We start from the raw sequence: 14,656 nt of genomic DNA on the forward strand, positions 1-14,656 counted from the left end.
GGAAGTTCCACTGTGTCCGACATCCCGAGGCAGCAGGTCTCGTCGAGCGACACAATCAGACCCTGAAAATCCGTCTTGCTAAGATCTGTAGAGAGAAAGGCGTTGACTGGATAGTAGCTTTACCAGTTGCACTCTTTTACATGAGAATGATAGCGCACTCAAGAACAGGGCTATCCCCGTATGAGGTGGTCTTTGGTAGGCCACCGAATATGTGGGGGACGCCTCTGCCTCGTAAAATAACAGATGTTGACTGTAATATGCTGACAGATTACCTTGCTTCCTTGATGTCTGCACTACAATCATGTCGTTCACAGGTAGCTGCAGCCTTTCCCGACAACACCGAGGTGAAGCCCCACGAGATCGTCCCTGGTGACCTGGTCCTTGTACGGAATTTCGACAGGAGGAGTCCGCTGGAGCCCCGTTGGCAGGCGCCGAAGCTCGTGTTATTAACAACAAGGACAGCGGTCAAAGTGGAGGGCCGCAAGGGCTGGCTCCACTCGAGTCATGTAAAAAGACATTATGGACTGCCTCCGAAACTAGACTCCCAGCCCTGCCCCCTTCCAGAGACTGATACTAAACTCCCCCTGGTAGAGAAAACCACTTCTCAAGACTTTCGCATGAAGTTAAGGTCTAGCAAGTCAGACAGTTTAATTGTTTAAGTCCTCCCCTAGGTGAATCGGTTAGACAAGTTCCTGACATGTACCCGCTAGACCCCAATAGAGAGAGAGATAGACAGAAACAGATCAAGAAAAATGAATATTGTAAATCTCTCCGTAGTCACTGCATTGTGACATTATTGATTATGTTTTTTCTGAGTCTTTTGATCATTGCTGCAAGTATATTGCTACACATGTACTTTCCTGTTTTCACACGTGCACATTCTTCTTCAAATGACACTGTCGAGCATACTTTCAGTGAATTGCCCCCGCACGAGTTATCTTACCGACTTGCGCTGCGTAACAATACATTCATCAGTATGTTACATCATTCCCATCAGACCAGCAATGCTACCAATTGTTGGATATGTGGCCGACTCCCTCCCTATCAGAAATACAAGGGAGTTCTGCCCCTCTTTCCGTACCCGTTCACACATAATGGTTCCTGTGGTGCATGGTTTAGTTTAATGAATTCTTTAGATTCTGATTCCGTGGTTTACCAAGGCAATTGGGTATGGGGAAATCTGAACACAGTTCTGCATAAAGTATGTTTCCCTGACAAGGAGGGTCTTCCCCAAAGGACAGGGACCGATCTAGAAAACGAAGTATATGGATTAGGTAATTTTACACTTAACCTCATGATTCTGAATGTCCAGTCCGAAGCCGAACCAGTCCTGCCCGCAATGTCAGTTTTACCAGTCAAAGGTGAATTATGTGTCAGAAAGAATGGTTCAGTACACCTGGGTCATAGTAGATGTACCACTGTGGTCGAATTCAGTGATAAAGGCAAGTCTACATTTAAAGCTTCCCGTCATTCCTATTTCATTTGTGGTTACACAGCATATATACGCTTACCTCTAGATTGGGATGGTACTTGTTACATTGCATTCCTTCTGCCACCTGTTTTCCTGGCCCCTCCTGATTATCATAGGAACTCCCATCTAGTACACATTAGACCCAAGAGAGATCTCCCGATTGTCGACTACACTGAAACGGCATGGGAGCAGTATACAGACTTCAATAAAGGTTTCTTTCCCTATTTAGGTGCTGTCTTTAATAGTAAACTGATACGTAAATTAACAAGAACCCTCGAAGCAGTAGTGAATGAAACTACTTCCGCCCTAGGCAACTTAACAGAGGAGCAGTCTGCTATGCGGATTGTTGTCCTCCAAAATCGTCTCGTTCTTGACGTCATCCTGGCTGATAGGGGCGGAGCTTGTAGAGTCATCAGATCGAGTTGCTGTGTTTTCATTCCAGAAAACGCACCCTCAGTATATAGAGCCATAACCCGTCTCCACGAGATTGCAAGTCAGATACACCAGAATCCCGGCACCTGGACTTGGTCCGGTTGGTTCTGGAGCGTGTTATCAGCCTGGGGATGGAAAGTCCTATCCTTCCTCGGAATAGCCCTTCTCATCGTATTCAGTTGTTGCCTATGTTTACAATGTGGGCCAGCGATCTGTGGCTTGTGTGCCACATCATGTATTCCCCATTCAAGTCCACGTTCTAAATCCCGTCAGAAAAAGGAAGAGCAAATGATGTTATATGAACAGATTGATAGACTGATGAAGATTGATATATCATGAAGGGTCCGTAGGGGACAAGGAGGGAATGAGGTAATATGAATTTTTATGGTCAATTGTGTCCCCTAACGTAGACCCCAACGGCTCCGTGTACGTGCTTCAAGTACATGTATGTTCCCTCCACAACCTGCTATGAAGACGCAAATACATTTGCGTCCAACGTCAACATGTCCTCTTTCAGATCCACCATGAATGGGTCGATAATTCAGTTCCTAAGTATGCCGTGCCACCGTCTTTATATGGTGCACTTTCTGGTTTTCCTGGCTCTGGCGAGTTAGGCCCTGATTCCTGCCATCGAGCCCTTTCTGCCTTCTGCCTCTGAAAGCTGCAGCCTGGATCTGCATCCATGACCCTTACCCTACTCCCTGCGCGGCAAGCGGTGCCCGGCTCGGCCTGCTTGCCTGCCAAGACAATTCAGCCTTCAAGTTATCTGCTCCGCTCCTCGAAAATACATTCCTGTCTAGTGATTTAGGAAAACATCTCCCCAGCTGCAGAGCAAAGGGCCCGGCCTTTCTGTCTCCGTGCAAGTAATTCATTGCTCCCGTTAACCATGGTAGGCCCATGGCCCCTCGCATTTCACGTAGACACACTAGCAGTCAGTATAGAATAGCCTCTGCCCGAGAGACCTTTCCTTCTAGATAATACAGTTCCTCAAACACAAGATATTAGATATGATTTGGGTTTAGGTTGTTCTGACACGCCAGACTTCTGTCTCCACGTACGGTGCTAAATGTCAAGTCCCCTTCACCCTCCAGTTCCACGTCAATCACACGTCATGCTGCTGCGCGCGCATCTCTGCCATATATTTCTGCTGACACTGCAGGATTCATCTATGGATCCACCCACCTGTGACACTTTCATATGACGTTTCCAGCACACACCTCCGTGTACGCCCTCGTGCACGCCTTCTGTTACGCACATGTGTTCTTATCTCTTTTCTCTCAGCTGTTACGCCTTCTGTATCCATCACCACTACATGCATTTACTATATATATGGTATTCTGTTAATAAAGCATTGTCTATCCCTTCCTGAACCTTCGTGGTGATGGAACATGATACCTGGTTCGAACCAATTCCATTTTATGGAATAAAACCCTTATAAACTCAGATGCCACGGACTCTGCCTCTCATTTCTTGATTGAGTTATTCTTATTGAACTTTACCGCATAGAAATTCCGCATAGGTAAATTTTATTTACCTATGCGGAACTCACACAGACACACCACTCATTCTACATGCAGCAAGCAGTCCCAGTCCCTTCACCCTGAACTCCCTATGCACACAACTTACTCTGCACTGACATTACTCACACTGCACTCATTCAGGTGAACAGCTCATTGTATATCACAAAAGTAAACCCCAACCCTGCACTTACAATGCTCACTATTCAACCTGCACTCTAAATACACTTTGCTCACTCAGCACATACTGTACACTTCTCATTCTCACAAAGGCACGCTGCTGACCCTACACTCCCACTGCCAACCCCGCACTTATACAGTTGCTTCACCGTGCACTTATGCGGACTCTCACCTCTTCCAGCATGCACTATACACATTACTAACCCTGCACTCGTTGTGAATTCACGAAGGCAAACTCCTCACCTTCCCCCCAAAAAGTTGCATCTCTCACCCTACACTCAAACAGGTATACTGCTCATACTGGCCTCAAACATGCACACTGCTCACATTCACTCACACAGGAACACCTCTCACCCTATGCTAATCCTGGCATACCATCTCCCTTTATTCACACAACTCTCCTTGCACCCAGGCAGAGTCATTGGGGAGGGCTGAACACAAAACAAGTCCTGCAAACGGTGTCAGACTGGCCTATAGGGCAATTTGGCAGTGCCAGCTGGGCTGGTCTGACAGTTCAGTGTGTTGACTGTTTTTTTAGGTCCCGCCTAGGAAGCGCTTGCTGTGTCACTTCGAGACATACTGTATCCAGGATATGGGCATAAAGCTCTGCCCACTTTCCACCCATCTTTTTAACCTTTTCCGTGCTCAGCTCGTCATGAGGCATGGTGCTCCGGTGCTCATGACGAGCTGAGCTTGCCATGAGCCGTGGAACGCTCACACGCAGGGATAATTCCCCTGCTGTGCTGAACGTTCCACGGGAACGGGTGTGGTCATGACGAGCTCAGCTCCTCATGCCCTGCTTGCCCGTCTTTTAACCTCATCGCTGCTAGAGATTTCCCCCTGCTGTGCTGGACAACAATAAAAACGGGTGTGGTCATGACGAGCTGAGCTCGTCATGAGCATGGAAGTGGTTAATAATTAGTTTTTTCCTGCTTGCCAGCCCCCCTGCTCGCAAACCTCACCAGCCGCCACTGATCAACATTTTCGACAACGTTGGAAATTTCAGTTTGCCTCAAGAATGTAAGCAGGGAATGTCCCTCCTAAACATGGAGAACAGCATTATCAGCCAGACTCTCTTTTCGTTTTCAGCTCGGCCTTTCTCTACCTCTCCAATTAAATCAGGTTGAATAGAACACTGTTTTCCTGGAACAGCCGGGGCTTTTGTAGTAACAACAGCTTTTAAATATAAGCATGTAAATAAAATATATATTCTTTTTTTGGTGTTGTTTTATGACAAAACTTATACTCTCCACAAAAACATGTTCCTTATTTTCAGACTTGCAAAGTAAGTAAATCTTTTGAACTGCTGTTGTAGTATCAAAACAAGCGTTGGAAATGCAATAGGTCTCGCATTTGTTGGAGTTGGAGCTATTAGCATTAGAAATGGCAATGTTTTTTACTTATGTGTATGTATGTAGTGTGTTGTGGAAGTATGTAGGTTGGAGTGGATTAGTTAGTTGTCTAATTGTGTGGCATGGAATTTTGTGGTCTGGAGTGGATTTGTGAATTGGAATTATGTTGCATCTAGAAGTAGCCAGGCCGGCAGACTTACCCCCGTGACTGTTAAACATGTAGTGACAGTTTTGAAGCTGTGGCCCCTGCAGTGCAGGCACAAACCCACATAGCTACCAACGATGCTATTTGCCGCAAGGATATTCCCATTACTTCCCTGTGTTTTGGGGTACCCTTTAAAAAGTAAAAAGGCAGGGAATATTATACTATACATAGGATCATTGGAAAACTGGGGTTTTGGAGCACCAACATATGCAGGAAGGTTGACCAAATTGTGCAGCAAGAAAAAGCAAATGATGGTGCAGAGTCTGTGGCGATATGTGGTAGGGAATTGACTTCTACCAACACAGCAGGACTCAATGTAGAATTGTCCTATTGCTTCAGTGTAGCTGGCATGCTCGCAGACACCTCACTTGTTTCACTCTCTTCGAAGAACTCCGAGGCAGCTGAAATTAGCAGTGTTTCTCTTAACACATTTTAAATGAATAAACACATAGATGAAAAATACTTAAATAGATAACTTGGAGAAGAATATGTTGCTGATTTTACAGTGGTTTCAGGTTTAAAGGAGTCCAATCAAGAGGAATACCAAACACTGCTGGAAAATATACAGCGGCAGTTAACGCTCCATGTTTCTGGCGTAGTGTCTGCAGCTCATGCGCCAACGCCTCGAATTACATAAAAAAACCCAATTACAGGCTGAGCGTAATGTGGGTTAGAAAATGTACAGCGTGGATTGCGTGTTTTTTTGGTTTTTGTAATGCTTTAAAGCAAATATATTGAAATGGATTTTAGTTCCAAACGTGCTTGTTGCTGTATTTTTGTCCTTCGATTTTACAGCTTTTAACTGTACACAACGTCATAATATAGGTACATCCACAACGAGGCAGTTGCGTGGCATAATTCTGGTATCAAATGAAGCATACTGCTGTCTGCACAAGTTAAGGGTTTTCTCTTTTTCGACGAAAGCAGAATCCAACTGTTTAAATTACAAAGATGAAAAAGTTCAAAGCAGTAAATGGGATAACAATTTAATTGCGTGTAAGGTGCAGAAGTCCAACAATATCCCCTGTTCCTATTATGCAGGTTATAAACCATGAGGTCGAGACTATTTTAGTGTATCCTATTCTGTAGCTATAAAAAAATTCTGTGGAAAAAAAAGTAAGCATGGGCGGAAAATCCGTTCCGCTCGTGGAGTTTGCCGATTTTCGGTAAATTCGCAATACGCGAGATTTGCGAATTTCCCGTAAAATCCGCGAGCGGAACGGATTGGGTCAAAAGTTCAAGCTGACTTTTGTAACTCTTTTAGAATGGCGCCGGCAAGCTGCCAGAGCCATTCTAAAATAGTTACAAAAGTCACCTTCAACAGGAAGCTCTAATAGATAAAGTAAAGCAGGTGCCGCTCAAATTCAGATACACAATCATTAATCACCCCAAACTTGGGGTGATTAATGATTGTGTAACTTAATTTGACCTTCAACTCGAGCACCTGCTTTACTTTATCTATTAGTGCTTCCTGTTGAAGCTATTTGTAGCCATTCTAAGTGGGGCAGAGGGCAGATGGGCATAAAAAACGAGAGGGTGGCAGTGATTAACCAGTCAAACCCCCCCCCCCCCGCGAAATCGCAAAGCGCCTTGCGAACACCCGTGAACACGCAAAGCGCCCCGCGAACACGCAAAAAAAATCCGCAAATTTGCGTGAATTCGCGAATTTTGCGGATTGCAAATTCGCAAAATTCGCCCATGCTTAAAAAAACGGAGCCTGAAAGTCTGCTATAGTGTGAAACATCAACATGTTTCAGTGCTGGGAAAGGAAACCAGGACAAGGTGAATGAGTGAGAATCGGGCTTGTTGTGAGATGCAGAGCTTTAAGTTGAGAAACAAGGGAGGGTAGGAGCATTTCCTCGCTCACAATGGGCTGCGGGGCACGCTTCCTAGCACTAGCAGGCCGGCTCTTGCGTGGGGGAGGGGATTGGGGAGTCTCACTGGTGGGAAGAGTTACCAGATCGTCTACATATAGCAGGCATGTTATCTGTGTCACCCAGGCCTGCCCCCCCCCCCTCCCCTCCTTTATCCATGTGAGAATCGCAGAGCCCAGTCCTGCCAGGCAGATAAAGACAAATGTACAAATTGCACAGAGAGACGCGTTGGAACGCTGAGGGCACGAAGTCAACATAATACTGCTCTGGCTGCAAAGCAAATCTGTTTACTGCCTCTTTTCAATTTTAGCAATTGGCAGTGCTTTAAATGGGCCGGTACTCACCGGTACTGAGTACCGGCACTTTTTCCTTTTCTCCCCTTGAGTACCAGCACTTTTTCCTAGCAGGAAGAGAGTACCGGTACTCATGGGACCGGACTTCAGCCCAGGCAGCGCGCCCAGGTAGCGCCTACTTTATCACCTCCACTACCTCTGCAGCTCCTTTAACAAGCACTGTCTGCACGGAATTAATCACGGGAGCGCTTGTCACCAGGAACCAGCGTGAGGTGCTTTCGAAGTCTTCAGAGCAGGGAGGGAGGAGGGTCTGCAGAGAGCTTATCGGATCCATTGTTCGTTCACAGTGGGGCTGAGAAGGGGCTATAAAATCTAATGGGTGGCGGCGGGATGCACTGTTCTGGATTGAATATTCCGTGAACAGAACAGATTAAAAGTGGGTTTATGTGTTATCTATCAGCGGCACCTTAAGCGCACCTGGGGACAGGCGCCAGCTGGCCTGCCCCTCTCGGCCTTGTACCCCTCCCGGTCTACCCTGGGTGTATGATCCAAGAGGGGGGGTAGAGGGGGTACCGTTCTTCAGCACTTATTAAATGAGTGCGTCCCTGGCTGAAAATTACAACTTGATCGATATTTTCTAAAACTCTATCTTGTTTTGAACCATGTTCCTGTACATTGGATAAGTGCCAAGTGTTTGTGTACCGTGGTTGAGAAAACAAGCTGGGTGAAGGCACTGAACTCTGGCTGCTACTTCAGAGTGAGTCACAGGAATGAACGCAGCTCACTCAGAAGAACACACTCTTCGGATACCCTTCTATTTATTTTTTTAAACAAATGTTCATAAAATGCTTGATTTCACTGTTGCACAAATAAAACACACATTCCACAAATAGACAAGCACTGTAGGCAAACACAGTAGTGAGTGACGCACACAACACAGTAGCGGATATATGCACTCAAACGATAATGCACGGACATAGATGAGTACATACTGCTAATGTAAACACACCAAACATTCATGCCCAAGCATGCACATGCAAACACTTGTGAAAACCACAAGCACGGACACACAACACACACATTCCATCGGTAGACACACCCATACAACATGCACACATACAATTAAAAACATACCAAACGCATACCAACTCACAAAAAAAACTATGGAGCTTCTACTGGTCGCCTTACAGTATCTTGCTGCGCCTTTCTTCACAGCATAACATTTGATGAAGTCACATTTCCTTTATGGTTATCTTGATAAATAACTACCATGTATAGTGTGTGCTGCACAAACTGAGCAAAAGACACACAATTGATGGACGGAATGCAGAACAAATCAAAACATTACAGTTTTTGTCGCATAGAGCCTTGTGTTATTTGCAGGTCAAAAGTTAAGATCCTTGTAAAATAGCTTAGTGAGTTATGACCCTGCAGCAACGACATGCCTGCAAACAAGAAGGCATATATTTAGAACCTCGCTGTTATTTCCTCCATCTTTTCTTATTTCAAGGATGCTAAAAAAGCCTACTTTGGGTAGTAATAAACACTTATAATTAAGTGCCATATATATAGTTATTAGTGAGATAACTAATGGACAGATACATCCGACATTCTAACAATGCATGCAGGTTTTGTGCATACAACCTTGGCAAAGTCAAAAAGCTAACCCCGGCCCTTGTCCCACCTTAGCACCGCCCTTAACTCCGCCCACTGCTCCTTATGGTGAGTACCTGAACTTATTTTTTTCCATTTAAAGCACTGGCAATTGGGAAACTCCGGTGGAAACGGGTCTCCAAATTCAACATCACGGAGTACGAATAAAATCACTCACAGCATACAAGGCGCAAACACATTTTTGCACACCCGTGGGGAGCTGTCAATTATGTGTGCAACACAAGGTGTGAAACAAGCTAACAAACATGGCAAGGCTGCAGGGTGTGATTGTGATAATGGTGCGGTCGCTTGAATGATCAATACAACCAAAAGAGAACAGTGACATTAACCTCGAGACAATGCTCAATAAACATTGCAACTGACCAGTGGAAGGCAGTCGGTGTAAGAGGTTGAGTTCCAAGTTAGTGCAGGAGCCTCCCTGTGGCACAGTGCGGTCTGTGTAAAGATACAGTGCAACATTAAAACATGGCCAAGTGCACTGAGTGAAAACCTTAAAACATGAAAAGGATCCACTTTCGGCATAAGTGAGGAATGCTCCTAATTTGAAACAGATGGCAAAATGGAATCATTTTATTGATATGTCTATTGTAGTATGCAAACCTACTGGAGGATCAGCATAGTGTGGTTCATTGCAGATTTTGTTTGAGACGCAGCAGTTATGTCAGGTGTAGAAACCGAATGATTGGGGTCGGCAGCGGAGGTGCTACTGGGCAGAGCCAGCACTAGATACAGTGACGGCCTAAAACTATTTTTTGCCTAAACTCTCACAACTCAAGCAGCAGTCTATCTTCCTTGTAGGTCATTGCCTTAAGATTATAAGATGACACTCATTAAGAACTGTTACATTTTGCTCACAGCAAGCAAAAAATATTGCTAATCATTTGCCTTCTGATAATCTGTGTTCTACTCATATCTGCCTAGCTTGACTTTCTTGTACTACTTTTTTCTTCCTTGTGCATTAGACTGTAGTCAAACTTTAGTACAAATAGTCCTGTTTGCTTTACTTCGAGATAACCTTCTAGCACGGAAAAAAACATGCTATTGAATCTTTGTTTCTGTACACGAATAGTGTTTGACCCAGGCTCTTTGAAAATGCGATTTTAAAACTTAAAAGTGACCATCATTGAAATGTGTGAAATGTTCAATGGTTTTATGTGTAAAAATAAAATATACCAGCGAATGGCAATTTCCGCACATCTTTCCCCTCCTGCATTTCCTCTTATTATTTGCCACTTCAATTACATGGGTTTCATTTTATCTAATGCATTTATTGTGAGAGAAAAACACAGGACATCGTTTTTAGGACTGGCTTGAGCGCAGTTGCTACCTGGGCCTCTTCCAGCTCTCTACTGAAGCCTTAAATACAGAAGTGAACACCTGTTGAAGGTGCTCACTTCTAGTTCAAGCCGAACTTCTGAATGAAAGGCAGCTCAACAACTGTTATGTACTTGTTTCTTTTTTCAGTGCCGTGTGGATGGTTGCTTGTTCAGCGCACATGTGAAGCTTGTTGAAATTCACTGGAAAAACGTAAGTAATTCTAAGTATTTCCATGGCCCTATTTTTTTAGTTATTGCCTCCAAACATTCTTGTAACTGGATGAATCTAGAGAACTTCTTTTAAGAAAGGCTTTTAAGAGGATGTCACTTTTTTGAATGCCTACTGGAAGAGTCTGTACATCTTGATATCCCATCGTTTATAAATCTCCTAATGGGGATTTACTGTATTTGTAAGCACTACTACTTTTTAATAGACAAGGGAATAAAATAAGATGTTCAAATATTGACTCTGGATTGTATTATAAAATAGGTTTTCTACACACAAAATGTATTTTCCAAAACTCTGCAATTACCTCAACCTCCCTAACCGCTTAGCCCAATTTTAACATTACATTCTGTGGCACATAAAATAACATTTTACAAATCTTTCTGTAATACGAGATAGCGGTTTAATAAGTTAGCTTTATTCTATGGCACTAAAGCAAGTTTTAAAAATCATGTGAGATCTTTAAAATCTGCGATAATGTGCCTTTACAATTGAAAAAGAAAATTCAAAAGAATGTTCAAAATGTTAATTTTTCAAATAAATATTTCTTAGAAATACTGTGTGATTGAAAGGATGTCTGTGCCGCTGGCAGGTGGACTAGGTGGGTATGAGCAATCCCGAAAGTAAGAATGACATTATTTTAAAGACATCTCTCCAGCCTCGGGGACTTTTTTGAAATACTTACTTGCATCCTACCTATTGCTCCAAAAGGGTTCAAAACACTGATAATTACTACAATCACAAGCCATAATATGCCATTCTGGCTCGGGAGCTGAAGAGAGCCGAGGGACTACATGCTCGGTAATCTGAAATTGACTTGCGTGCCTTCGTCTTCCTCTTCATGAGTCATTACTGCCCAGAAGTACCTACATATCCGATTGCATATTCAAAGCAACTCACAGATGAGTGTGGAGGGAAGGGTCAGAGTGTCTGCATACAAGGTTAGTTGCTGTAGTGCAGGGCAATAGTTAAATAATTATTCTTCTCATCATGTAATTCAGTAGAGCTGTGAAGAAGTTATACATATTGTTGGAACGCCCCTTTTTGCAGGGTTATCCCCAAACATTTTCCCTTCCTCCTCCTATGTTTTCTGACATGTTTTTGTTGGTTTTAGGACACTGGGCACTTTACCACTGCTAACCAGCGCTAAAGTGCATATCTTCTCTTTCTAAATTATATTGGTGATTGGTTTACCCATGATCAGCATATTTAATTTACTAGTTAGTCCCTAGTAAAGTGAACCAAGGGTGACCAGGGTGTATAAATCAAATGCTACTAGTTAGCCTGCATCACTAGCTGTGCCACCCACATGAGTCGCCCTGTAAACATGTCTCAGACTTGCCACTTTGGGAGATGAGGGACTGTGTAGCCCCTGAAACCAAATGCACAGCTTTGTGCCGCTATTTTAGCGTGCACCTTATTACTTGAACAACTTTTAACTTTAATCCACAGTATTCCAAATTTTAAACATATTTAAACTCTTCTAATTCCAACTTTTAGTTATCTCCGTTTTGTCCAGATATCCAACACTCGAGGTGTAGTATGCCAATTTACAAGTTTCTTATATTCAAACTGTGCCTATCCAGGCCTTATAGAAAGAATATGATTGATGCAAAAAGTTCATCGTAAGCAGTCTTTAATATTTCATATAAAAATACCCAATGCATTTCGGGCTGCCATGTGCCCTTCGTCGGGGGTCACTACAAATTAAACATAACATGAATGAATTAATAAAAATTCTCTTACTGCATGCACAACGTTGCAACATAATTTCTCAATTTCATTTCCTCCGTTTTTTATGTATAATAAAAACATTACTAAAAACTGCATAATCTCACTGGGTCTCCCTCTTACTTAGTGAAGCATCCCATCTCGTGCCTTCATGCTCAGGATGTAATCCCAATTTCCAAAACCCACTGTTTATTAAATAAATTGGTCACAGTGTTACTCCCACCCCCCCAATCTCTAGCCTTCTGTGCTCATAACTGTACCGATGATACATGTGCACCTCAACCCCCTGGGTGTGAGAGCCGCTATCTGGCACTCTAATAGAGCTAAAAACTGGGTTAGGTATCCCTAGCTATGTGATACGCTTTATTCTGTGCTAGGTACCTACTCCTATTAAAACCTACACTCTACAGTTGTGCTTCGTTTTAATATATGGGAAGCCAACATGTTTCGTTGCCTATCAATCTTGGTCGGCAACTTCATCAGGGCTGGGGGTTACCTTTGCCACACATTTCTGGATTCTTCCAGTGTTTAATTCTATAGACACATAGAAGCACAACAACAAAGATAAAAAACATAGAGTGACACTGTTAGATATATCGCCGTATGTGTCTATAGATTTAAACACTGGAAGAATCCAGAAATGTGTGGGAGAAGCCCGGGACAAGGGCGGGGCCGTCTGTGACCGTCAGAGGCTGGAGGAGGCCGGGCTGGGGCACCCCACTGTCATCTAGAACATTCTAAGGAAATAAGACATTGGTTAGTGACTTTAATTCTCCCTACATTTTCGTGTGGTCCTTATGGCAACGAAACGGATAATCGTACAGAGAGTTGGGGGGGGGGGGGGAGTGGTTGGAACTTTGGACGCTTTCTTAAATAGAGCTCAATTAGTTTTACAGCATGAGATAATCCTGACGGAGAAAAGATAATCCTAAGGCATATCTGAGGGGCTTAAGAGGTCATCGCTAGGAGCGATTAGCAAAGCCAAATCCCCAGTAGTAAATCTATACCCCCTAGTTTATACTAATACTGTGCAAAGGTGTTTTTAGAAAATTAGGACTCAGGGGGCGCGCTGCCTGGGTTAGAACGTTACAAAGTGTGTAAGGAACATGAGTGTCGTTGTGTAGTGCGTAAAGAGCAGACGGCAAAACACCCTTACCCGTCCAAACAAGTCAAGAGACAAGGCAATTTAACAAAGGTAGGCTCTCGCAACTACATGTGTGTAATCAAAACACGGTACAATGACCAAAAGTTAAAAAGAAGCGCAGAAGCAGGTTCTTTGGTGTAAGTCTTCTTGTCACAGCAAGATGTTTTATTTTCTCCAGACTTGAGAATAATATCAATCGCCGACACGTGTTTCGTCGTGTACGGTTGAGTCAACACGACTCTTCAGGGCTGGTAATACAAAATAATGTAAGCATGTCATTATCTAAACAAGTTTAACTCGATGCTGCATATGGTGACAATTGTGCAACCGACATGCAGTAGTGACGTGCGTTTGATTCGCACATGGTTGGTGAGATTTGATGAAGATACTTGCATACTCAGGCAAGTGATTGATCTATGGTGCTAATGTGCACGTAGTGAGTGAGATGAAATTAAAAAGACCTGTGTGTGGTCATAAATCACTCGTACACAGTGGTCCTAAAAATTAGAGGGTGTCTGTGGTGGTGGTGAGTAAAACGTGAGATGTCAGAAATATTTAATCAAAATATATAAGTGAAGAGGTATTTGTGTGGCCTCATGACGTGGTGGTGATGAAGGTGCCTATAGAGGGTAAAGATCCAGAGAGCACAGTCCATGCAAAATCTTTTAATCTAAGGATGACAGGTATTACCTTCCACTCCAAATCCAATGTGTGGTTGGAGTAAGTCTGGGTCTTTAAAGGCTCAGTTTCAAGCTATATAAGGTAAGGACGAAAAAAGAAGAAAAGGGAACTCATAAGGAGGCTTCCAAAGGAAGAGAATGCATGTAGGACTAAGACGGATGTTGGGCAGCAAAACATCTTTTTCTTACCACTGGGTATTCTGTATGATTATGAAACAGTCGATGCTGTTGAGAAAGTAAACGGTAGGAGTATATGGTAAAGTCTCTAATCCGACAGGTGATCGTATCCCAGTGGTAATGTTGATTTGAAAGTGTAGCGCTATACAAAAAAGATGAAGGAATCATAAGTTTCTGTCTTATAGCGCTATACTGTATAACTAGAAAGAGTGTTGCTAGTTACCACAGTCTTGAGAAATAGTTGCCCAGTCGCTCTTAAAGGATAAAAGTTAAAATACAAAGGATTACCTGGGTCTCGCTATAGTGTAAGGCGGGGAGCCGGGAGGGGATTCTATCGAAGCGCCCAGATGAGGAAACGAGTACGTGACCTCTGCGGTGGTGTGC

The 14,656-nt window shown here is 43.5% G+C and overlaps 1 protein-coding gene across 1 annotated transcript in view; it reads left to right on the forward strand.

The window, feature by feature from the left end:
- NUFIP1 (nuclear FMR1 interacting protein 1) overlaps positions 1–14,656 on the forward strand; it is a 210,178-nt gene that overhangs the window by 68,446 nt on the left and 127,076 nt on the right. The window contains exon 4 of the mRNA XM_086935016.1: positions 10,463–10,525. Coding sequence (XP_086791142.1) covers positions 10,463–10,525 — 63 coding nt within the window. The remainder of the gene's footprint in view (positions 1–10,462; positions 10,526–14,656) is intronic.

This window comes from Lissotriton vulgaris, chromosome 8 (assembly GCF_964263255.1).
Source record: "Lissotriton vulgaris chromosome 8, aLisVul1.2, whole genome shotgun sequence".
Lineage (NCBI taxonomy): Eukaryota > Metazoa > Chordata > Amphibia > Caudata > Salamandridae > Lissotriton > Lissotriton vulgaris.